General features: G+C 42.8%; 1 protein-coding gene across 5 annotated transcripts in view; it reads left to right on the top strand.

Annotated features, from left to right (window-relative positions):
* The first annotated feature begins 9,836 nt into the window (after nucleotides 1-9,836).
* SUGT1 (SGT1 homolog, MIS12 kinetochore complex assembly cochaperone) overlaps nucleotides 9,837-26,679 on the top strand; it is a 66,152-nt gene continuing 49,309 nt past the window's right edge. For 4 of the 5 annotated variants that reach the window (XM_023748101.1, XM_023748092.1, XM_023748096.1 and 1 more), the window contains exons 1-5: nucleotides 9,837-10,019; nucleotides 10,115-10,172; nucleotides 22,999-23,089; nucleotides 23,755-23,824; nucleotides 24,465-24,535. In XM_023748101.1, the coding sequence (XP_023603869.1) occupies nucleotides 9,982-10,019; nucleotides 10,115-10,172; nucleotides 22,999-23,089; nucleotides 23,755-23,824; nucleotides 24,465-24,535 (328 nt within the window). In that variant the 5' untranslated portion in view covers nucleotides 9,837-9,981. Of the gene's footprint in view, nucleotides 10,020-10,114; nucleotides 10,173-21,916; nucleotides 21,944-22,998; nucleotides 23,090-23,754; nucleotides 23,825-24,464; nucleotides 24,536-26,679 lie in introns of all 5 variants that reach the window. The other variant, XM_023748093.1, reaches the window with a different exon arrangement.

The raw sequence follows: 26,679 nt of genomic DNA, 5'->3' as shown, positions 1-26,679 counted from the left end.
TAGGCATGCATCCCTTAACATAATTTTGTCATACTGAACTCCTGAATAGGGGCATAGTTCATTCAGTACTTGGCCTTTGAACATCAAATCATTGATTCAATATGTATTTATTAAGGAGAAGCACTTGTGATGTTACTGTCACTATCCTTAATCTATAACCCTGCTGCTTTCCTCACTTTCCATTCATTCTTTAACCCTTTTTAGTATTGCATTTGCCCTTACTATTACCCTGAAATTACTGTTGCAAAGATCTCTAAATAGTAATCAATATCCATATTGGTAGATTTCTATCCTTCTCTTCCTTGATCTCTCTAGCATTTGACCTTTTATAACTCACTCTTCTTGAAACTCTCTATTGTCTTCACTTTAGTACCCAACTCTTTCCTGTCCTCCTCCTGCCTTCATAACTGTTCCTCTTGGGTTTCTTGAGAGACATTTTCAAAGATTGGAGCTCCCTTTAATTTTATCGAATGGTCATTGTTCTTCTCATTCTCTTTGCTTCACTTTGTCCCCTCCAGTCTATTCTCAATGCAACAGGAGTGCCGTTCCCAGAACACCCTAAGCAGACATCTCTTCACAGTTTATTGGCTAGATTGGTCATATACCCCTTAAACCAATCGCTGGCCAAAGAAACAGGATTATCATAAATGACTTAGTCATGTGTTGGGTAGATGGGCAGCAAACAAAATTGGGGGTCCATCATAAGGAATAAGGGTGGAATGATACAACCTATTATCACCCATACACATCATTCTTCTATACATACTGGTATACTTTCAGAAATGTTCATGCCTATGGGAAACACGTATTTCCCAAAGAGAGATCAGCCAAAGGCTCAATTACTTGATCCATTTTCATGACTAGGATCATCAAGGTGATGTGCAAGTCCTCTTTTTCAAATCAGCTATGGCTCCCTAGTTTATTGTCCTCCACAACCACATCTATCTAGTATGAGCACAAGGAAGAATACTTTCCAAGGCTTCTCAGCTTTAGAATACACTACTTGATGGTGTAAGTTTGATGCCCTGTTTCAGGGTCCCCATTTTCCCAGCATTGCGTTCTTAGTGCCTTCCATTCTGCCTCCTCCACCTGGCTTATTATACTACCAGTTTGGGTTCTTGGTCATTAACAATAGTGATGGATTCTGTTTTTCAGAATTTTATTAGAAGAATACTGTATAGCTCACAGAACAGACAAGAGCACTAGAGAATCAGGGTCAATCTGAGTCACAAAGCTAGAATCAATTGCAAAACTATACTGCACAACTGGTCTGGAGAGGAAATCGTAGCCACTCTTGTCAAGCATTAACTACTGACTTTTGGCTCTGGCCAGTGTGACTCGGTTGGGCATCATCCTGTGCACAGAGAGGTTGCTGGTTTGATTCTAGGTCAGAACACATGCCCAGGTTTTGGGTTTGATTCCCAGTGGGGGGTATGTAAGAGGCAGCTGATCGATGTTCTGCTCTCACATCAATGTTTCTTCTCCCTCTCTAAAAAAACCAGTAAACTATTCTTTAAAAATAAATAAATGAATACTGAGTTTTGTACCTCTTTCTCTACTGCAACAGGAATTTTATTTTTATGTAGAGAAAATTAACCAGTCATTTTTGATGCATTGTGTCGATTAGCTACTAATTTATGTGATTGGCAGAATCTAGGTCAAGTGTCCAGGCCTTTAACTCTAAGGGAAGTTGAGAAAGCGAGTTCAACTTTTCAACTAGTTTGGCTTATTAGCTTCTATAGAAGAAGATGCTGCAGTGGGAACTAAAATTTAGGGAATTTCCCCCCAACATTGAAGGGGACTTAGGTTCTTTGCTGCCTAAACAGAATGATCAATCTCCTCTGTAAGGGCAAATCCAGATTTTTGGGACCTGAATTTACACAATTTGGTGGTTGGGTGGGTAAGGAGGCCTTATTTAGGAAAAGCACAAAATTAGAATACCAAATTAGAGGGTTCGAATCAGTTTATGCAAATGAACAGCTCTAAGGCTGTACTTCTGATAACTCCCTGTGCTCCCTCTATTTTCCAGACCTCTGCGTTTGCTGTTACTCTGCTTGGCACAGTTTATTTCATTCTATTTGGCTAACTCCTACCTGTTCCTCAGGCCTCAGCTTAGACATTACTTCCTCTGAGAGCTTTCTCTGAGCTCTTAAAACCTTGCCACTGCTGTCACGAGCCCTTTAATTTCTCCCATTTGGGCACATATGACACACTAATTGCCTGCTGCTATGTGTCATTCTAACACTAGATTATAAAGAGCAAATGTTATATTCATTTTAGTGCCCTCAGTCCGAAGTGTAATATCTGTACATAGTAGGTGCTCAATACTCATGAAATATGTAACTATACTACATACTAGAGGCATGGTGCATGAATTCGTGCATGGGTGGGGTCTGGCCAGCCTGCCCTGATCAGGCCTGGCTGGCCAGGGGGAGGGGATATGGGAGGTTGGCCGCCGGCCCCACCCTCTGGTTGAACTCCTGGTCGAGGGGACAATTTACATATTAGCCTTTTATTATATAGGATTCTCTTTGCCTATTTTCATGCTCATGTTCTCATATTGCTAAATACTATCTGTATTGTGCTGAGCCAGCTCAGCCAAGGGTTCCACAAGCCTGAGTGAGGGCAGTGAAGGAATGAAGAAATGACAAAGAGAATAAGCTGGGTCTAGGTGGATCTTTCTGTGCCTGGCTGAGGCCACAGAGAGAGATCCAGAGGCAAGCTGAGCCTTTATTTTATAGCCAAAGGTAAACAAGGTAGTGGTCACCATAGTTACAATGTTCTTGTGAGCTTCACTTGTTTTGGCAGCACTTGCTGCATCTCCCTCAGCCCATTAGCTTCCCAGATAAGATCTAGGGAGCATCATAAGGCCAAGCCTAATTATGCTAAGAGGACTGTGCCCTCTAAGCTGGGACTTGTTTGTGGTTTTGCTAACAGGTCAATCCGAGGCTTAATCCTATACCCGCGCCCTACACTATATGCTGATGATTATCAACTTTTACTCAGCAATGAACTTGTTTTAAAAACGTCTTTTTTGAGCTATAATTGACATGCAATAAACTGCACGTATTTAAAGAGTACAAACTCATGAAATCACTGTAATCAAGCAGTGAAGCTATCCATATATTTGGAGAGCCTTACCCTAAAAGTCTCCTTGTGCTCCTTTGTAATCACTCCCTTCTTGCTGTTCCTCCCTGCTCTTGGCCCATTCCACCACTCAGACAACCACTGATCTGCTTTCTGACACTATATATTAGTTTGCATCTTCTAGGATTGTATGTACATGGAATTAAACAGTATGTACTATTTTTATCTAGCTTCTTTCACTATCATAATTATTTTGATACTAGAGGTTTTGCATTGGCATTGTTTTGTTATTGTTTTAATAGCCAGAGTTTTGTTCTTGATGCTGAAGTATTACTTTCATTATGGTAGCTTTTTGTTCTTGATGCTTAAGTTAAACTTTCATTATAGTAGCATAAAAGTAAAAGAAGGATGACATGTGGGGAGCCGCTATAGGGTTAAACCTCAGACTGACCTGTTGGCAAAGTCACAAACAAGTCCCAGCTTAGAGGGCACAGTCCTCTTAGCATAATTAGGCGTGACCTTATAACGTTCCCTGGATCTTACCTGGGAAGCTAATGGGCTGAGGGAAGTGCAACAAGAACAAAAACAAGTGAAACTCACAAGAACAGTGTAAACAAGTGAAACTCACAAGAACAGTGTAACTTTGGTAACCACTACCTTGTTTACCTCTATAAAAATAAAGGCTCAGCTTGCCTCAGGATTTTTCTCTGTGGCCTCAGCCAGGCACAGGAAGATCCACGGAGACTAAAGAGAGCTAGAGAGTTCTGAACGCTATCTCCGTGTAAAACATTCTTCGCCAACTCCATCCACCCCGGCAACAAGTGTTACTGGTTCTAAGTTGTGTGTCTGACACTTCAAAAAACTAAAACTCAAAACATCAATTTGGAATGAGAGGTTTATTGATCATGTAGGCGCCAACCAAGAAGATGGGACATCTAGTCCTCAAATCCATATTAAGAAAGTAGAGAGTCCAGGCTCCTTTTATGTTAAGAGAAGGGAAAATAGGAGAGCTGTTGTAAAAACTCAAGTCCCAAGCAGAATTCCTCTAATTATTAGCATGTCTAAAGCAGAAGCTGTTAGCCTGAAGGTCATGGGAACTTAAAGAAGATGGACTCAGAGAGACCACGCATTTCACTGTTACAAAAACTCTTCATCAGATGTGATTCACAAATATTTTCAAAGTACAAAAACTTTTAAAATTTTGGCAAAGTCTAATTTACTAACTTCTTTTATGGTCATAAAAGACTTGGCTTTTGGTGTCATGTCTATGAAATCTTTACTTACTCCAAGGTCACAGCAATTTTCTTTCCTCCATAAGTTTTACAGTTTTGAGTTTTACATTTAGGTCCAAGATCCATTTTGAGTTAATTTTTGTATGGTGCAGGGTATGTTTGAAGTTCACTTTCTTACTTTTGTATATCTAAAAGTCTAAAAAGAGTATCCTTTCTACCTGGAATTACCTTTGAACTTTTGTTGAAAATCAGTTGTCCATACATGTATGGGTCTATTTATGGACTCTGTTGTATTGATTTGCCTATCTTTGTGCCAATACAGAAGGTTGATGTGTTGAAATCAGGTAGTGTTAGTTATCTAAATTTCTTCTTTTACAAAGTTTATTTGGCTATTCTAAATTTTTGGCATTGTCATTTGAATTTCAGAATCTGTTTTTTTCAACTTCTACAATGAAAAAAACCTCAATTTTGCATGGGATCATGTTGAATCTATAAACCAATTTGGGAAGAACCAACATGAGTTGGTCTTTGGACTCATGAACATAAAGTGTCTCTCCATTTAAGTGTTCTTTACTTTCTCTAACCAATGTTTTGTAAGTCTCAATGTATACATTTTGCAATGCTGTGTCAGATTTATTTTTCAGTACTTAACATTTTTTATGCTACTGTAAATGTCATTTTTTAAAATTTCAAATGGACTATTTAATTTTCTTTCTTTTAAATCTTTCCCTATTTTATTGAAGCGTAAAGTACACAAATCTTAAGTGTACAACTTGATAAAATTTTATATCTGAACACATTGATATAAGTACATTCCAGCATCCAAGAAGGTTCCCTCATAGCCCTTTCCACCTAAATCATCCTCTGATGCCCCTCAAAGTACTTTAAAAAGAAAAATTGCCCAGATGGTGTGGCTCAGTTGTTGAGCAATGACCTATGAACTATGAGGTCATGGTTTAATTGCCAATTAGGGCACATGCCTGAGTTTCAGGCTTGATCCCCAGTGGGGGGTGTGCAGGAGGCAGCTGATCAATGATTTTCTTTCATCACTGATGTTTCTCTCTCTTCCTTTCCCTTCTCTCTGAAATCAATACAAATATATATTTTTTTTTTAAAAAGGAAAAAGGAAGCCCAGGAGATAGCACCAGAAGATAAAGCTATTCAGGTAGGATTGCTGAAATTCAAAAGATAAAGGCATAGAAAAATAAAGAGAAGTCAGCATATGAAAAAAATGTTTGCTTAATAAGAAGTTCAGTGATGCTTAAATATTACACATTGATGTATATAAGCAATAAGAAAATTTAAGGGGTTTTGTCTATTATTTAGGATCCCTACTGTTTCCTAATATTTACTTCAGTTCCCCATTATTTTACAGTTTAGGAATACTGATATTGGTTCACTCTTAATAAAAGTGTTACAAAGTACAAAAAAAGAATTAAAAATATGAGGATATTGTAAGGAGCCTCTGGGACAACTTTAAGTGTACCAACATTCACATTATGGGGTACCAGAAGGAGAAGAGAGAGAGCAAGAAATTGAAAACCTATTTGGAAAAATAATGACAAAAATCTTCCCTAACCTGGTTAAGGAAATAGACATATAAGTCCAGGAAGCATAGACTCCCAAAAAAGATGAACCCGAAGAGGCCCACACCAAGTCACATCATATTTAAAATGCAAGAAGGTGGGTGGGAAGTGATCAACCAAAGAACTTGTATGCGTATATGCATAACCCATGGACACAGACAATAGGTTGGTAAAAGCCTGGGGTTGGGGCAGTCTAGAAATGGTCAATGGGGGGTGGGGAGTGGGTACATATGTAATACTTTCAACAATAAAGATTTTAAAAAATTAAAACAAAACAAAACATCATCTCCCTAAAACCCTGGAATCATCCTTGACTCTCCTATTTGCCTCACACACCATATCTAATCTACTATTAAAACCTGCCAGTTCTAACTTCAAAAGAAAATTTAATTAATTAAAAATAAATAAAATGCAAGAAGGTAAAGACAAAGAGAATTTTGAAAACAGCAAGAGAAAAGCAGTTAGTTACCTACAAGGGAGCTCCCATAAGACTGTCAGCTGACTTCTCAACAGAAACTTTGCAGGCCACAAGGGATTGTCACGAAATATTCAAAGTGCTGAAAAGCAGGGACCTACAATCAAGATTACTCTACCAGCAAAGCTATCATTTAGAATCAAAGGATAAAGAGTTTCCCAGACAAAAATGAGCTAAAGGAGTTAATCACCACCCGATCAGTATTACATGAAATGTTAAAGGGTCTTCTTGAAGAACAGAAAAAAACGTAAAAAATATAAATAATAATATGGTAAAAAATATAATAAAATGGCATATCTATCAACATTTAATTATTTTAAATGCAAATAGATGAAATGCTCCAATCGTAAGGCATACAGTGGTTGAATGGATAACAAATAAGACCCTTTCATATGCTGTCTACATATGCTGTGTCAGATCAAAAGATACACACAGACTGACAGTCAAATATCTTATAGAAGATATTTCATGAAATTGGAAATGGAAAAAAAAAAGCTGGGGTAGTAATACTTATATCAGACGAAATAGACTTTTTAAAAAAGGCTATAACAAAGACAAAAAATGACCCAGCCATTCCACTGTTGGGTATTTAATCAAAGAAACCCCAAACACTAAATCAAATAGACTTGTGCATTTATATGTTTACTGCAGTATTATTTACAATAGCCAAGATGTGGAAGCAACCTAAGTGTTCATCAATAGGTGAATGGATAAGGAAGAAGTGGTGCATATATACAATGGAATATGACTCAGCCATAAAAAAGAATGAAATCTTGCCATCTGCAAAAACAGGGATGGACCTAGAGGGTATTGTGTTGAATGAAATAAGTTAGGTAGGGAAAGACAAATGCCATATGATTTCACTTCTGGGTGAATTCTAAAAAGCCCCAAAATAAACCAACAAGCAGAACAGAAACTGACTCATACATACAGAGAACATTTTGACGATTGCTAGCGGGGAAGGAGCTTGGGGAGGATGGCAAAAAATGTGAGTGGATTAATAAGTACAAATTGGTAGTTACAAAATAGTCATAGGGATGCAAAGTATAGCTAGAGAATATAGTCAATAATATTGACACTATGTATGGTGTCAATGGGTACTACATTTATTGGGATGATAATTTTGTAAGTTATATTATGTCTAATCACTCGGTTGTACACCTGAAACTAATATAATATTGTACATAAACTAATTGAGAAATAAAAAATACTTAAAATGAATTTAATGGGGGACATGGCAAATGATGGTGTTTTTTAATAAGACAGAATCAATTGGATATCCATGTGGGGTGAAATAAACCTTGATTTCAACTGCCTACCTTTCACAAAAATTAATTTGAAGTAAATCAGACCTGGATATGCATGGTAAAATAATAAAGCATCTAGAAGAAAACAGAATTTTCTTCATGGCCTTGGCATAGGCAAAGCTTTATTATATAAGATACAAAGAGTATTGATCATAAAAGAGCAACAAACCCAGAAAGTTTTAACTTAAATATTTCTGTAATTGTTACCTTCCTCTCCATCCTTACAACCACTGAGCTATTTATGAGTCACTTTGGCCTGTGTTAGAGTCCAGAACAAGCCACCCTGAGATGTGCCTCAGTGGTATGCAGATTACTTTGAGGTAAAGGCAATTTTAGCTTCAGGCTCAAGAGAAAATTCTGCCCTCTTCCCCCAAGTACCTAGAAGAATTTGAATTAGAGGCCTTGCTTTTGAGAGATTATCAGTGATAACTTCTTTTGACCTACCTACTATATCAGAGATAACTTCTTTTGACCTATCTAGTATAGGGCAGGGCAAACTACTAATTACTGAATGTCCGCTTTTATCATCCTGCAATGACCTTTTGAAGTCCCCAGGGCACCTTATTTCATCCCTAGCTCAGGATGTCTTATATAGCTCAATCCTCCTTTCTATCTCTGAAACTGTCAGGTATGCATGGTCTGTGACTCATGTATGTGGTGTTCCCATGCACATAATATTAAATTTGATTTTCTCTTGTCAATCTGCCTCCTGTTAATTTGATTTGACCAGCCAAAAGAACTAGAGGAAAGAAAGGGGCATTTCCCCCTTCCCCACCCCTGTAAAACAGCAATGGCCTCCCAACTGCTGTTCTCTTTTTCCCTTTAATCATTCTCCCCGCTCCTCCCACTTTGGCCTCATGGGCGGCGGTGGGGCAGAGGGAACCCCTTCAATCATTCTTTTCAAAAAAGTTTTTTATTGATTTCAGAGAGGAAGGGAGAGAGAGAGATAGAAACCTCAATGATGAAAGAGAATCATCCCTCGACTGCCTCCTGCAAGCCCTCTACTGGGGATCGAGCTCTCAACTGGGAATTGAGCCAGCAACTACCTCCACCTGAAACAGAGTTCACATTATAGTTTATAACGCAAATCCTATTCTGGATTACCTTTTCCAATTCCATCATCAACTAATTCTAATTCATCTTTTGAGGCTCATAGGCTTCCACATCTTTGAGGAATCCATTCCTATACCTTATATTCCCCTAAGTGACCCACCTTGCTATCACATGACTATTCCCCTTCTTTCATTTTACCACTTAGAACAGCATTGGTTTAAGTTTGTGGAGCGCATTAACATCTTTGAGTCTCAGAGCTTAGTTAGATGTTGGGTGTACTAACACTCACGTTCATTTACTTGTTTATCTCTACTGGCTGAGCCACTTAACTCCCACTCCTTCTTGCACCTCCCACCCCTGGCCGGAGTACTTGCTGGAAGCTTCTTCTACCTGATCTGCCAGTGACAAAGCCCGGGGAGGGAGAGCCTAACCGACTAGGTTGGAAAGTCAAGCAGCACGGAGACTTCAGCCCACCTTCTTCCTTTCAGTGTCTTCTGCAGGAACAGGGTTTTCTTCTTAATCTGGGAAGCTAACTGGGAAGGAAACCTGCGCCAGTGGCGTTCAGGGGAATGGAACAGTGCCCCCGCACCGGAACCAAAAGACTTGGGTCTGTTAGCCTCTGCGGGGCAGAACGACTTCCGGCGACTTCTTTAGGGTTCCCAGTGCAAAGATCCTGGGAGTGACCCGCTGCCATCCGGGAACTTTCACATAACAGCAAGTGACGTCACGGGGCACGAAAGGCTAGTTCTGTCTCCAGTAACCAGGAGAGCTGTGTGAATTGTGACAATGGAGCGCGATGTGGCTTGTTATTAACAGGCATTTAAACGTCCCCAAACGCCACACGTTCCTGAGCGATGACAGTATATTACCAAAGTCCTTTTAACCTACTACCCCAGAGGCATCTGTCAGAGTGCGGGCGCGTGGCGTAAGAGGGCCAGCCGAGGCCTCCATTACCATGGCTGCGAGGGGCGGGGAGTAGGAGTGCTGGTCACCAGGAGGGGGTTGGGCCGGGAGACTGGGTCCTCCACGGTCCCGGCGAGCCCCGCGCCTGCTTTTCGCCTCCCTCCCCTTCTTCCCTCCCCTCCGGTCCGCTCCCTCCGCGGCACGCAGCGTGGCTGCTCGTTGGCTACTTAGAGCGGAAGCTCGGTTGGTGTCTCTCCAGAAGTTTTCCCCCTCGGGCGGCGGCGGAGCTGGTAACCTCCATAGTAGCAGCTGCAGCAACACAACATTGACTAGTAGAGATGGCGGCGGCTGCAGCTGGACCTGCAACAGCCCAAACGTACGTGTTTTTTCTTCTTTTTGCTATGTATTTTCATCCCCTGCCCCCCTTCCCTTGGTTAGCGCGCCCTGCTGAAGTCGTTGCTTTCTTGGCAGGTTTTGCCGGAGCTTCTCAGATGCTCTGATTGACGAGGACCCCCAGGCGGCGTTAGAGGTGAGAGAACCCGTCCCAGCCTCCTCTCCTCTGGGGAAGGCGGCGAACCCCGCCTCCTCCAGCACATGTCTTCCTTTCTGGGGCCGTGTCGGCTGTTTGTGCGGTGTTTCAGCCTCGTGCAGACAGAGCCAGCCTCCTCTTCCTCTCTTCTTTAATGGCTCCGCTAACCCAGACCCTGTTCCTGCCCCTCCCATTCCTAGGCCGTTTCTTCACCCTCGCAGGTCTTTAGAAAAACGTTGTCTGTTTCTGTAGTTGACATCTGTAGTTGACCGGGAAGGGTTTTGTTTGTTTGTTTGTTTGTTTTTTAAATGACATCTGACTAGATGAAGAAGTGAAATCCAAGCTTCATGATATTTAATTCGTTTTTTCGTTTGACAGTCACCCTTGCCATGCTTATGTCCCAGGCGATGTGCAGAGTGTATATGTCCTGCCACTGTTCATTATTGACTCATTTGTGTATTCCTCAAAACAATATTTTTTTGGAGTTGATGTGTGCGAGGCGCCAACTGCTAGTGATTTAAGTCGTATTTATATATTTAACTGACTTAAAAAAGCACTTTGTGTTTGTGTGAAGTGAATGGCTATAAAGCTATAAGAGAAAGTAAAAGGGCATGAGATGAGGTGGAAAGGAAACCCGAGCTTGGTCCCTTGGTGCCTCTTAGACCAGCATATGTATTTTCTGAATATGAAGGCCTTCAGATAAAGTGGTTGATTAGTCAGTTGTACTATAATACAGTGGGGCCTTGACTTACGAGTTTAATTCGTTCGAGTCCAAGCTCGTTAAGGAGCTCGTTAACTCAAATTACTCTGTCAACTCAATGCAAAAAATCGGCCGAGAGACAGCTGGTATCTCAAAAAACTTGTTAGTCGGGACACTCCTAAGTCAAGGCCCCACTGTATTTCCCAGTGAGGCCTCTGGGGTCAGTAGTAGAATCATGTTCAGGAGGTACTGAGAATTTCTATCCACCATTCCTTATGTCAGCTAGATAGTTATTTTCAGAATTTGTTATGGTTCTCTTAGGTTCAGAGCCTCCTTTGGAAAGTTGCTTTTAAAGGATATTGATGTCTTTATCTCACTTGTTTTGCTTTTTTTGTTGTTAATCCTCACCTGAGGATATTTTTCCCATTGATTTTTTTTTGGGGGGGGGGGCGGTGAGACAGAGAGAGAAACATCAATGTGAGAGAGACACATCAACTAGTTGCCTCCTGTATGCGCCCCAACTGGGGGTGGGGATGGAGCCTGCAACTGAGGTACCCTCCTTGACCAGAATAGAACTCAAGATTCTTCAGTCTGCAGGTGGGCGTTCTAATTACTGAGCCAAACCAGCTAGGGCTTATTTTACTTTTTATTTTTTTTTTTGAAGTACTAGAGGCCCGGTACACAAAAATTTGTGCACTCGGCGGGGGGGTCCCTCAGCCGGGCCTGTGCCCTCTCCCAGTCTGGGACCCCTTGTAGTTACCTACCCTTGGGGGATGACCATCTGCAGGCTTAGGCCCGCTCCCCAGGGGATTGGGCCTAAGCTGGCAGTCAGACATCCCTCTGGCAGCCCAGGAGCCCTCGGGGGATGTCCACTTGCCAGCGGGGAGCAGACCTAAGCTGCAGTTGGACATCCTTAGTGCTGCTGAGGAGGCAGGAGAGGCTCACACCACCACCGCTGTACTGGCAGCCATCAGCCTGGCTTGTGGCTGAGCAGAGCTCCCCCATGTGGGAGCACACTGACCACCAGAGGGCAGCTCCTGCATTGAGCGTCTGACACCTGGTGGTCAGTGTGTGTCATAGTGACCAGTCATTCCCAGTCTTTCTGCTGTTAGGGTCAGTTTGCACATTACCCTTTTACTATATAGGATAGAGGCCTGGTGCACGGGTGGGGGCCAGCTGGTTTGCCCTGAAGGGTGTCCCGGATCAGGGTGGGGGTCCCGCTTGGGTGCCTGGCCAGCCTGGGTGAGGGGCTGATGGCTGTTTGCAGCTGGTCACATCCCCTTCAGGGAGGGGGTCCCCACTGGGGTGCCTGGCCAGTCTGGGTGAGGGGCTGAGGGCCGTTTTCAGGCTGGCCGGCGACTGAAGCTCCTAGCTTCTACTTTTTTCTTTTTTTTTTTATTCTGGGATTTATTTACCTTCTATAATTGAAACTTTGTTGCTTTCGGAGCTCAGAGCCTGGCTGGGGCAGGTGGGGAACCTTGGCTTTTTCCATCACTGGAGCAAGCAAGCCTCCTGCTCGCTTCAGCTGCATGGCTGCCAGCCGCCATCTTGGTTGGCAGTTAATTTGCATATCACCCTGATTAGCCAATGGGAAGCGTAGCGAAGGTATGGTCAATTACCCTTTTTGTCTTTTATTAGATAGGATGACATATGTAGATAACACAGATTTGAAGTCTGCAACTAATTTAGTTGTGGTTTTACGTATGTGTATGTCACATCTACATATATAATAGAACACTTTCATCCTCAAAATTCATTCTTATTCCCAGCCAATAATTCTTTCCCATAAGGCAAACCTTGTTGTGACTTCCATCACCATCAGTTTTGCTTGTTCTTGCACTTAACATAAACAGGATTGTAGACAAGGTACTCAGTTGATTATAGGCACTCTGTCTTGCTTTAAACATGGGATACATTCAGATGTGTGGGATCTAATGTGTGTGGGATACATTCATATTGTGTGAATCCTAGTTCTTTTTCATTGCTGTGTAGTATTCCATTGTATAAATGTAGCACAATTTATTATAACAATGGGCATGGAATGAGACTGCTTGGGTTGCAATCCTGGTTTCATAATAACTTTGTAACCTCAGGAAAGTTCCTATTAGCACTCTGGATCACAATTCCTGTCTCTAAATTGGAACAAAATAGGACCTTTGAAAGTTTTTTTCTGAAGATAGGTAATGTAAGATACATGTTGAGGCCCCTGAGGTAGGTATTGTAGTTTCTTTGCTCTGTTGTTCTAACCACACTGGCTTTCTTTCCATTACTTGAATTTGCTATGATTAATTTTGTTGAGCAGCCTTTGGACTTGGCAGTTCCTGCCTGAAATATACTCACTGTCTTGTGACCTATCTCATGTTTTGCTTGGAATGCTCATCACCTTAGATTTCTTGTCTTCTCTGACCATCCTATATTTAATTTGGGCCCTAATGTAAGCATTAAGAGAGCAAGAAATTTTCCCTGGCCAGATAGCTCACTTGGTTAGAGTATTGTCCCAATGTGCCAAGATTTTGGGTTTGATCCCTCGTTAGGGCACTTTCAAGAATCAATCAATGAATGCATAAATAAATGGAACAACAAATCGATGTTTTTCTCTTTCAAAAAAAAAGGGGGGGGCAGGAATTTTGTGTATCTTGTTTACTACCATTGTGTTCTTAGTGTAGTGCCTGGGAGGTGATAGGCACTCAAATGTGCTAAATTAAATTACTCTTACCATAATTCTTGCAACAACTGTGAGGTGAATATTTGCATTTTCTAACAAGGAAGCTGAAGTTCAAGAGATTTAATTTGCTCAAGGGCCTATGGTTCAGAAATGATAAGTCTCTGGGTTCAATACATTAGGGTCATCTTTTGGAGGAGATGGTAGGATTGGGGGTGTATGATATAATGAAAGGTTTGATACCTGACTTTGAAGTAGCTGACCAGGGATAACTTTGTTGAGAGCATAGCTGGTTAGCATAAGCATGCATTGGTACCAGTTCTGCATGGTTATGTGGTTTTTCTCCATTATAGCTTAGGAAGGGAGAAGGGTTGATATTGTTTATCATCCATGAATGGGGATTAGCTGTGGCTGGAAGAAAAGAGAAAATGGAATCAAATTGGGATACCCAGAGCTAAAGGCCTTCAAACTTTCAGTCAGTCTGAGCAAGACTACTTTTGCTTTTTTTTTTTTTTTAATATGTTTTATTGATTTTTTACAGAGAGGAAGGGAGAGGGATAGAGAGTTTGAAACATTGATGAAAGAGAAACATCGATCAGCTGCCTCCTGCACACCTCCCACTGGGGATGTGCCCGCAACCAAGGTACATGCCCTTGACCGGAATCGAACCCCGGGACCCCTCTGTCCGCAGGCCGACACTCTATCCACTGAGCCAAACCGGTCAGGGCAAGACTACTTTTGCTTTTAATCTTAACAACTGTTTCCCTGTAAGTAGCATTTTATTTTATTTTATAAATTCAATTTATTGGGTGACATTGCATTTTTTAATAGTCCTTTCTTTTTATTTATTTTTTCATTAAAAAAATACTCTTATTGTTGAGAGTATTACAGATAGTCCCCTTTGTCCCCCATTGCCCCCTTCCACCCGGTTCCTGCCCTGTCCCAGGCTCACCAACCTATTGTCTGTGTCCATAGGTAATGCATGCATGCATGTAAGATCTTTGGTTAATCACTTCTTCCTCCTCTACTCCCCTCCCCTTCCCTTTGAGATTTATCAGTCTGGCCCATGTTTCCGTGTCTCTGATTCTATTTTATTCACCAGTTTATTTTGTTCATTAGATTTCTTGTTCATTTATTTTGATTTATAGATTCAATGTATTTATTGCCATTTTATTGTTCATATTTATCTTTTCCTCCTCCTCCTCCTCTTACTCCTCCTCCTCCTCCTCTTACTCCTCTTCCTCCTCCTCTTACTCCTCCTCCTCCTCCTCCTCCTCCTCCTCCTCCTCTTACTCCTCCTCCTCCTCCTCCTCCTCCTCCTCCTCCCCCTTCCCCTCCCTTCAATATTTCATGTAATACTGGTTTGGTGGTAATCAATTCTTTTAGCTTTTTATTTTCTGTGAAGCTCTTTATCTGACCTTCAATTCTAAATGATAGTTTTGCTGGGTAGAATAATCTTGGTTGCAGGTCCTTGCTATTCATCAATTTGAATATTTCTTGCCACTCCCTTCTATGGCATTTTAATTATGATGTGTCTTGGTGTGGTCCTTTTTGGGATCCTTTTGTTTGGGACTCTGCGCTTCCTGGACTTGGAAGTCTATTTCTTTCACCAGGTAGGGGAAGTTTTCTGTCATTATTCTTTCAAACAGGTTTTCAATGTCTTGCTCTCTCTCTTCTCGTTTTGGCATCCCCATAATGCGAATGTTGTTAAGCTTAAAGTTGTTCCAGAGGCTCCTTAAATTATCTTCATATTTTTGGATTTTTTTTCTTTTTGCTCTTCTGATTGGGTCTTTTTTGCTTCCTTATATTCCAAATCATTGATTTGATTCTCAGAATCCTCTATTCTACTGTTGAATCCCTGTAATTCTTTATTTCAGTTAGTGTATGCTTAGTTTCTGACTGGTCCTTTTTCATGTGTTTGAAATTCTCACCAACATCTTTGAAAGTCTCACTAAGTCCCTTGAAGATCTCATTAGATACTTGAGTAACCTTATAATCATTGTTTTGAACTCTGTATCCAGTAGTTTGCTTTCTTCAGTTTCTTTCATTTGTGACATATTTCTTTGTCTCTGCATTTTGGCTGCTTCCCTGTGTTTGTTTCTAAGTACTGGGTAGAGCTGCTATGTCTCCTGGAATTAGTAGAGTGGCCTTGTGTAGTAGGTGTCACCTGAGCTGGGAACTCTAGTTGTGCCCCTGTGTGGCTATGTACACAGTCTTATATTTGATCCTTGATTGCTGTTGGCATCATTGAGAGGAATTGACCTCCAGGCCAATTGGCTGTGAGTACCAGCTGTGACTATAGTAGAAGAGCATCTGTGCAGGAGACACCCCAAAGGAGCAGGACTTGCTTCAGTGGGGCTTTGGTGCTCACTGAGTCTGCCCTTTGAGTGTGTCACTTGTGGATGTGTAGACTTGTAATCTGGTATTGTCTGAAGCTGTCTACTGGGTGCACTGACTTTGGACCCTCCCGGGAGGTGCAAAGTCAGCCACTGCCTGCTGCCACCTGGAAAGAACTACAGAGAGATCTGCAGATGGTTGCTACTTATATTGGCACTAGAGGCCCAGTGCATGAAAATTCGTGCATTTGAGGGGGGTCCCTCAGCCCGGCCTGTGCCCTCTTGCAGTCTGGGAGCCCTCGGGGTATGTCCACCTGGAGATCAGGCCTAAGCTGGCAGTCAGACATCCCTCTGGCAGCCTGGAAGCCCTTGGGGGATGTCTGACTAATGACTTAGGCCCACGGGGAGCGGGCCTAAGCTGTCAGTCGGATATCCTTAGCGCTGCTGCGGAGGCAGGAGAGGCTCCCACCACTGCTGCTGCACTGGCCAGCCATGAGCCGGCTTCAGGCTGAGTGGCGCTCCCCCTGTGGAAGCCCACTGACTACCAGGGGGCAGACGCTCAACACACAGGCATGGAAACATGGAACGGACTGATGAATCTCCTGGGGAATGGGAGAAGGGGGAGGGCGGGAAGAGATTAACCAAAGGTCTTATATGCATACTAGAGGCCTGGTGCACAGATTAATGCACTGGTGGGGTCCCTCAGCCTGGCCTGCGGGGAATGGGCCGAAACCGGCAGTCCGACATCCCCCGAGGGGTCCCGGATTGCAAGAGAGTCAGAGAGTCCCTTTGTACTCTAGTAGCCAACAAGCTGTTGTGACAGAAACAGTAGAATTCTGGAAACATGCCACTAGTCAGATGTAGCTAATATAGCCACAACTCATTATTTTATCTTCACTTTTTCTTGTTTTATTATATACTAGTAGCCCGGTGCACGAAATTCGTGCACTGGGGTTGGGGCCCCTCAGTCTGGCCTTCACCCTCTCCAATCTGAGACCCCTCAGGGAATGTCCAACTACCTGTTTGTGCCCACACTTTTAACAGATAACAGCTCCATTGTTGGTTGTTTCTTATGCTTAAAACCTTTGGAATTAGTATGTATTCAAAGTGTGTGTACATTTTGGGGGGACACCCTGTATATCTCTAGTCAGCGGTGAAATAAACCAACAGCAGATTTGGAACCCCCAGACAGGGAACCTCGCTCACTCCCCACATGTCTCCCCACATCACTTTCCACCTTCGTGGGCAGCAGGAGAATCAACGTTTTCTCTCATTAATTCAGAAAAGCACGTCCTGTCACCCGCTGCCCGGCAGGAGTGCGCTAGGCCCCAAGCAAGCGAGGCTGAGTCAGGGCAGCCTTCGCTCATGGGTGCTGGCACCCAAAGTGCACATTCCTCCTCTACAGTCGCCCCGACTATCCCACTGTTTCACTGAGAGGACGGAATTCCTCTCCGCCTCTGGGTTCTTGATCTTGAACGCTGACTGAAGGCACCTCAGCGAGGACCGCCTGTGCCCACCAGGTGTGTCTATCTGCACCTGCTCCTGCCTCAGCACGTGCATTAACTCCCCAGAGGTGATCTCGTAGCTGCACTGGCCTCCTTGGGAACAGGGCATCACCACTCCGCCCTCTCACTGTCATCTCACAGGCGCCCACCCTCAGCACCCAGAACACCCAGACACTCTCCAAAGGACGTGAGTGCATCAGAGGGGATGTGTGCACATCCTGTGGGGGTGTTAGGCATGCCAGGTTGATGGAAGTGCGGTGGAGAGGCGGGGGGAACTTGTGCACGCCTTGGTTTGCAACTGTTGCAGGCGTGGGAGGGTGACAGTGTGCTGGGGGATGTTCGCATGCCAGGGGGGAATGTGCACACAGGAGGCCTCTGGCTTTGCAGATCCGCAAACCCCCATGGTGCGGCCAGGAGGACGTCAGTTTGGCCCGCCACGGTGGCTGTCCCTGCGATCCTGCACCCTCTGGGCCAGGAGGCGGATCTTGCGCAGCCACTCCTGGGCACTGATGGCCTGCAGGCGCTACTTCAGCTCAGCCTGCAGGCTCCGCTTGGTGCGCTCACAGCTGTCACCACCGCCATGTGGGAGTACAGGCCACTCTCTGCCGGCCTGCCACCCCTGTCCAGAGGCTCTCTGCGCTGCTCACCTGCCCAGAGTGACTGGGGCTGGGCGGAAGCCAGGCGTCCTGCCCTGTCCAACCCCAGCCGATCCGCCCCTGTGCGAGCTGCCGCCCCACCGGGAAGGGTCATGGATCCAGGTCCCGGGACCGTGGACAGCCTCAAGCACTGTCCCCTGCCCGGCAGGGTTACAAATCCGGGTCCTGGGACCACAGAAAGCATCAAGCAATGCCCCCCGCCCGCCAGGTCAAGGATCCGGGTCCCAGGACCACGGACAGCCTCAAGCGCTGCCCCCCGCCCGCCAGGTCACCGATCTGGGTCCCAGACCGCCGACAGCCTCAAGCGCTGCCCCCCACCCGGCAGAGTCACAGATCCGGGTCCTGGGACAGCGGACACCCTCCCGTGGTGCCCCCCGCCCGGCAGGGTCACGGATCTGAGTCCCAGGACCGCGGACAGCCTCCCGCGGTGCCCCCCCGCCTGCCAGGTCACGGATCCGGGTCCGGACCACGGACAGCCTCAAGCACTGCCCCCACCCGCCAGGTCACGGATCCGGGTCCGGACCACGGACAGCCTCAAGCACTGCCCCCCGCCTGCCAGGTCACGGATCCGGGTCCGGACCACGGACAGCCTCAAGCACTGCCCCCCGCCCGCCAGGTCACGGATCCGGGTCCCAGACCGCGGACCGCCTCAAGCAGTGCCCCCCGCCCGGCAGGGTCACAGATCCAGGTCCCGGGACAGTGGACAGCCTCCCGCGCTGCCCCCTGCCCGGCAGGGTCACAGATCCGGTCCCAGACCATGGACAGCTTCAAGCACTGCCCCCTGCCTGGCAGGGTCACAGATCCGGGTCCCGGACTGCGGACAGCCTTAAGCACTGCCCCCCGCCCGGCAGGGTCACAGATCTGGGTCCCGGGACCGCGGACAGCCTTGCCCACTGCCGCCAGCCTTCAGTATGCAAATTAGCCGCCATCTTGTTGCTTCAGGGTGGGGGTCCCCACTGGGGTGCCTGGCCAGTCTGGATGAGGGGATGATGGCTGTTTGCAGCTGGTCACACCCCCTTCAGGGAGGGGGTCCCCACTGGGGTGCCTGGCCAGTCTGGGTGAGGGGCTGAGGGCCGTTTTCAGGCTGGCGGGCAACTGAAGCTCCCAACCTCTCCTTTTTTTCTTTTTTCTTTTATTCTGGGATTTATTTACTTTCTATGGCTGTCACTGGAGTTGAGAGCCGGCTTTAGCTCTGAGGCTCGGCTGCAGCTCTGAGACCTCGGCTGCAGCTCTGATATCTCGCTGCTGAAAGCAGGTACTGGGTTTGTTTGGGTTCTATAATTGAAACACTGTTGCGGTCCTGCTGGCTGAAGCCCTGCTGGCTGAAAGCAGGTTTCTGGAGTTTGTTTAGCTTCTATACTTGCAATATTGTTTCTTAGAGTGCAAGCTCAGAGGCTGGCAGCTGCAGGCCGGGAACCTTGGCTTTCTCCATCACTGGAGCAAGCAACCCTCCTGTTCGCTTCAGTGCCTGGCTGCCGGCCGCCATCTTGGTTGGCAGTTAATTTGCATAAGGATATGCTGATTAGCCAATGGGAAGGGTGTCAGGGTTATGGTCAATTTGCATGTTTCTCTTTTATTAGATAGGATGCTAGTGACCTGGTGCACGGATTTGTGCACATTGAAGGGAAATTAATTAGAAAATGGCCGGTTGGGTGGGACTGGGTGAGACAGGGCTGCCCTGGAGCCAACCTCCCGCGGTCCCTCCCTGGCCAGCCGCACCTGGGGTGGCGCTGTGGCTCGAAGGGCTTCTGCAGAGTAAGTGAGGTCTCTCCAGCGGTGGGGTCCCTCAGCCTGGCCTGCGGGGATAGGGCCGAAACCAGCTCTCTGACATCCCCCGGAGTGTGAGAGGGCACTCTGCAAAGTTGCTGTTGTACAGGGTGTGGAATGCAAATGCAAGTGTGCAGTAAACCAGATTCGGGGCTGACAGTGCTCCAGCAACAACATAACCCATGGCTGAAGGTGGAATCGCATGGCCCCTTGAGGAATCAGGCTCCCTCCTCTCTGGTTTTGGGGTGCGTCACCTGAGAACAGCCACTGCCAAGTCACTGCAGTTTGGCAGCTCCTGTGTTGAGCATCTGCCCCCTGGGGGTCAGTGCCTGTCATAACGACTGGTTGGACAGTCGGAGGGACACTTAGCATATTAGCCTTTTATATAGATTGCTTATTCAAGATAAATTGATTATTGTGCTTTATTCATGACTTACAACTTTATCTATCATAATGTTCATTAATGCTCAATAGTTTTTCAGTAACATTTTTTAGTGATAGCCCAGTAAGTCAGTTGCTTAGTTTCTTTAACTGAGTCACCATAAATTGTCCTTCTTTTTTTAAAATATATTTTTTTTATTGATTTCAGAGAAGAAGGGAGAGGGAAGAGATAGAAACATCAATGATGAGAGAGAATCATTGATTGGTCGCCTCCTGCATGCCCCACACTGGGGATCGAGCCGGCAACCCGGGCATGTGCCCTGAGGGGGAATCGAACCACAACCTCTTGGTTCATAGGTCGGGCACTCAACTGCTGAGCAATGCCGGCCAAGCTAAATTGTCTTTCTTGGCCAACAGTTGGTTTGTGGGATGTTTTTTGTGTGTGTGTATGTGTGTGTGTGTGTGTGTATGTGTGTGTGTGTGTGTGTGTATTTTTTTTATTTCAGAGAGAGGAAGGGAGAGGGAGAGAGAGAGAGAGAGAAACATCAATGATAACCATTGATCGGCTGCCTTGTGCACAGTCCCTACTGAGGATTGAGCCTGCAACCTGGGCATGTGGCCTGACCAGTTATCGAACCATGACCTCTTGGTTCATAGGTTGACGCTCAACTATTGAGCAACACCAGTAAGGCTGGTTTGTGTTTTTAAAGGTTATTTGCAAATTGGTTTGAAATTCATAATTTTTTACCTGACTTTATTTATAAGAAAAGGAATGCTATTTATCTTTGTGCCTCCAATGTCTGGTCTATCTTTGTTACATTATGTGTGTTTAGAAATAGTTTTTGAATTGTTGATATAATCTGTAACAGCCTTTTGAACCCATAGTATGTCTGCTTTGCTGAGGAGACGTTTGCAGGTTATGTTTGCAGTAGGTCAGTAAGAAGCTATCAGCTGTTTTCAAAATTGAAAATTTAGTGCATGGTGGTATTATTTAACTTTGGAATTTCAAAGTATTTGAAAACATAATACATAGATCAGATGGCATGAAACTTGGAGTAAAGGAACATTACCAAGAGGCAGTGCTATTTAATGGTTAAAGTCCAATTTGGAATAAGACAGACCTGGATTTGAATCCCGACTTTGGCATAGTCTTGCCACTAACTAGGAAGTGAGGAAATGAATATGTGCACATCTGGGGAAAGAGCATTCTAGGGGAGCAGCAAATTACCAGAGTCCTGCTGGTGTGTGAAGAGCAAGGAGCCATTGGGCTAGATTGGAGGAGCTGAGTGGAACAGTTGTAAGAGATGACATCAGAGAGATAACAGAGTCATATCAAGAATGGCTTTTTAGATCATTGGAAGGACTCAGGCTTTTGCTCTGGTTCAGCTGGAAAGACATTGAGAGTTTTGACAAGAGACCCAGTAATAGGATCTGATATTCGTTACTGCTTGGATCAGGGCAGTAAGGGTGAAAATGATAAAAACGGTTTGGAGTTTAGGTGTATTTGATTTTAGGGATATGATTATCAGGTATGGGATTTATTGTTTTGTGAAAATCATCACACTATTAGGTTAAAGCAAAGTCAGTGTGTGTCTTCTGAAATAGTTTAACTTTTAAGAAGACTACCAAATTCCTAGGGTGTGTGAGTAGTGGGTGGAAAATCACATTGTTCCTGTTTGCCTTCATTTGTTCTTGGCCTCACTAATCATACTATACTTCCCATTATTATTTTTCCAGCTACTACTTATATGCTGAATGTTCAAGGTGACAAAAATTTTAATCTCTCTAATATCACCTCTTAATCACTTTGTAATGTGAGGTATTATATCTGGGCTTTCAACTGAATACTGTAATTGCTTAGGACAGCGGTTTTCAACCTGTGGGTCGCGACCCCTTTGGCGGTCGAATGACCCTTTCACAGGGGTCGCCTAAGACCATCCTGCATATCAGATATTTACATTATGATTCATAACAGTAGCAACATTACAGTTATGAAGTAGCAACGAAAATAATTTTATGGTTGGGTCACAACATGAGGAACTGTATTTAAAGGCCAGAAGGTTGAGAACCACTACCTTAGGAGGATTGTCTGCATTGATAATGGATAGTAGAGAGCCAGCTAAGCTTAATTGTATATTTATTGATTCTTTTAACCTTCCTGAACTCTAGATAAACATTCAGTTTTTTTCTTTTAATCCTCACCTGAAGATATGTTTTTATTGATTTTAGAGAGTGAGGAAGGGAGAGAGAGAAAATAAATATCAATGTGAGAGAAACATCGATCATTGCCTACTGTACACTCTCCGACCAGGGATTGAACCCAAAACCTAGGTATGTGCCCTGACTGGGGGGAATGGAACCCGTATTCCATTCTAGTTAAACTATTTCAATAGCCACACATTGACTTTGCTCCAACCAAATGAGTCACCTGGCCAGGGCTCTTTTTTATTTTATTTTATTGGACAGCTTCATATTTTCTAGGCATTTCAAATTCTGTATGATTTTGAGTCTTCTCTACATTAGAAGGAGAAAAATCTATGATGGTCAGTGTATATCAACTAAACTCTTCAGAATAAATGAGGTGATAATTACCATTTATTGAGTATCTACTGTAAGCCAGGAACTGTGGGCTTACTGGGGAGAGGGCAGGAGAGGGGAGATATTGACCCTCTTGCAAAGAAAAGCTCCTAGCTTGTTTCTGTTATCTTTGCTCCAAATAGCTTATGGCAATAGTTTATTTGATTAAAAATCATATTTAATTAGAATTCAGTGACTTTTAAAAACCAGATTACTTATACTCAATATGTTTGTGCTTGTAGGAGCTGACTAAGGCCTTGGAACAGAAACCAGATGATGCACAATATTATTGTCAAAGAGCTTATTGTCACATCCTTCTTGGGAATTACTGTGGTAACTTTTCTTACAAAATATATTGTTTCTTCTTTAAGTGTTAATTATAAATTTTGCCCATGATACAATGAATCAAGTAAAATAGAGATTATCTTTGAGGATTTTTAAATTGGTCTTTCATACAAGGTGAAGTAGCTGAAATGTGACAAACTATGTTAAGCAATAACCATTTAAATTTTATGGATATCCCTTCTTCAGTGGGTAGAGAATTTATACAGATTTCATTTGTGGTTATTGGATATGCTAACAGATTAGCATCGTATTTACTGTTTTACAGAGTATTTAAATGAAATGTTCTTATTTGCATTTTTTATAAGGAATGTATTTCTTTATTACTTGTTTAACTTTAATTAGTCTGGGTAGGGAAAAATTAAATACCTTGAGTCAAATTGCATGAATGATGTTAATGAGAAAATTAGGTGAGCTTTGTAACACACAGCTTTATTCACTGACTGAGAGCTTTATAAAGGAAGTTAAATACTAGACTAATAGGAAGATATGAGGGTAATATTTATTGGGTTATATCTTGAATTAGCTTTTCCTAATTTAAAACCACTTGTCCATTTTACCAACTTAAAAACATAAACCTGATTCAAATTTTATGTGTAATATTTGTTAGGATCTGTAAAAAGCTGACAAAAATTTTTTTTTTTTAATATATATAGATGCTGTTGCTGATGCAAAGAAATCTCTTGAATTTAATCCATATAATCCCACTGCTATGCTGAGAAAAGGGTATGCAATAACTATTCTTTTTGTTGGATCTGGACAATTGATAGGTGTTTAAATTGTTGAATGAATTAGTGGTAAGCTTTATATAAATAGTAAATTCTGTATTCATACATTGTATAGCTGAGATAGGATTCAATTTTAAATATAATTTATGTTTCTATTATTGTATTAACTGCAGTATGTGATAGGAGATGTATATGTAGTATATTTTAAAATAGTGAAGATTGAAGTAACTGCAAGGTATAGATTAAACTGTTCATTATTTTGAATTTACTGCCTTTGACTAGAGAACATTTATTCCTCAACCAAGTTGGACAGGAGGCTACATTTAGTGCTATGAAAACTCTCTATCTGTGTATTATTTTACTGCTACTGTTGATTTCCCAGCTTGCTTCTGTTGATGGGACTTTCCTTTAATTAAGAAACTTCTTTAATTCCTTTTTATAACTATGTTTTGGAATAAGCAAGTGTATACAATTAAAAGCAAGAAATTCCTTCTGATATGGATTCTAAAATTGGATATTAATGGGAATTAGAAGTTACATAGATTATTTTAGAAAACAATAGTAGGATATATTTAAGAAAGAATGCTATTTTTCATAATCTCATGTGTGTGGCATTTATTTTTAATATGTTCATACAGGATATGTGAATACCATAAAAAAAACTATGCTGCTGCTCTGGAAACATTTACAGAAGGACAGAAATTAGATAGTAAGTATTGGAATTATAAGTTGATCCATTTATTTCTTTTGTTTCTTAAATACTGTAGCTGAATTTTGTTGGTGTGATCTCAATTATGGAAACCCAATTCCATTATTTTTCCTTTTAGTGGTATTTTGTGTTGATTGCAGAATTTGGGTTTACTTAGATATTGATTAAATTGGCCTTTCTTTAGTATTTAAATCCCTGATAAGCTTTACCATTAGAAGCTATTTTTTCCTAATAGACAAGTTGCCGGGTTCTTGTTTCAGCATTAAAAAGGGTTCAGCAATCTGGAAAAGGGGCTGTGTGTAACTTAAGAGTCCAGTGACAAAATATAATTCTGAAAGGCATTGGGGGTCAGAGGAGCCTAGCTAAAGAAACTAAGTTCTCTCCGTCTCAGGACCCCATGCTTTTTATTAACACAAATTGTCCTGAGGTGAGGCAGAGATATATACTTCAAAGGGTAGGTTTCATTTACAGAGTCCATTGTCAGATTTGAGGAAATGTTAGCCTACAGCTATTCAGGTGTTTGGCCAGTAGGAGGCAATAACATGTAGATTAAGATGCCCTGGGCTGTCTGGCAGCAAACAATCAATTTAATGCATCCTTTTCAGGTTTGGGGAAATGCCATCAGCCATTCCCAACAGGTGACATATGTGACTCGGCCCTTGTTGAGTCCCCAAGTTCCATCAACCTTTTGATGAAACTCTTGCAATTATGACATGCTGGAATTGGCTTCCGGCAACAAGTGAAAGTTTAATTCGTTCTGATGTTCAGAAGTCTATTTATTTTAAGTGTTATTCAGATTACTGATTCAGGAAATCTTATAACAAAGATTTCTATTGAGAAGTGAAGTGTTAGTTTAAGTAAATTGTGATACAGGGCACGGAAGAAACATGGACCTTTGAGAGTGTTGTATTTCATGTCTTTTAAAAGAATTTTTAAAATTTTATTTTTTTAGAGAGTGAGAGGAAGGAAGAGAAAAAACACACACACATAGATGTGAGAGCAAAATATATGATAGCCTGCCTCCTGCACACCCCCTACCGGGGCTTGAGCCCAAAAACTGGGCATGTGTCCTGACTGGGAATCGAACCAGCAATCTTTAGGTGCACAGGATGATGCCCACCCAACTGAGCCACACTGACCAGCGCTAAGGTCATCTTTTTGAGAGAAATGCAAGTTTTCCCTGCCATTTGAAAGTAAAGCCATCCCTATGAAACTTTATAAGCCAGAATGGTGTAAAGTGAAGAAGTAATTATCATTGATATATATGCAAAGTATTTTGAGTATTCCCAGTCCCAAAAAATAACATACCAAATAATACATACAACCTACAATAATAGATAGTAAAAGCAGCAATGATATGATAAATACACAGCTTGTATAAGGTAGAAATAATATTTGTGCTGTGTAGTTTCACTTATTAAAAAGACTTGACTGATTTCTCATGAAGTATATGATAACAGAACACCACATTTTGTACACCTATCACTCAAACAATAATCTTCATTTCATCTATACTGGGTGCCAGCTACTTTGTTATTAGCAGAACCAATAGTCACTTTGGCACCTTTCAAGTTTCCTTCTCTCTCTGTGGTGGACGCAGGCAGGTTCAATGTACATAGAATGTCTTTGTTTTGTTCATCACAATCAACATCCTTAATTACGTTCTGTTTTATGCTAAGTGCACAAACACCCTTACAAGCTCTCGTAGGGTTTTCTAATACCTTAAGATACATCTTGCTAACAGATACACAAAATAAATAGAGATAAAGCACAGATGCGTACAGACATAGTTTAAAGCCATGGAAGGTCAATGCTGAGATGCTGATTAGTTCCTGGGGAAGGTGATTGGTGAGAGCACACTACCTCTATAATGGCTCATGCAAAACAAACAGTGAATGCTATTTTCACTTTTTGTGTAAAAGCGAAAATCCTACTTGGATTTTCTTTTCATTTAGCAAACACAAGTAATAATATAGGTCTTCTGTAAAAGCAGTGGCATACTGTGAATTTTCGAAAAGCAAGGGATACCTATATATGAAAATTATCACAGCAGTATGGCTATCTGGACATATATAGAAGTAAGAGCCAAGAACAAAAAAACCTGCAAAATACTAAAAGACAGTGGTTGTAAATAATCTCATAGA

This window comes from Myotis lucifugus, unplaced genomic scaffold (genome assembly GCF_000147115.1).
Source record: "Myotis lucifugus unplaced genomic scaffold, Myoluc2.0 scaffold_7, whole genome shotgun sequence".
In the NCBI taxonomy this organism is placed as follows: Eukaryota; Metazoa; Chordata; class Mammalia; order Chiroptera; family Vespertilionidae; genus Myotis; species Myotis lucifugus.
This window is presented reverse-complemented; position numbering and strand designations above follow the sequence as displayed.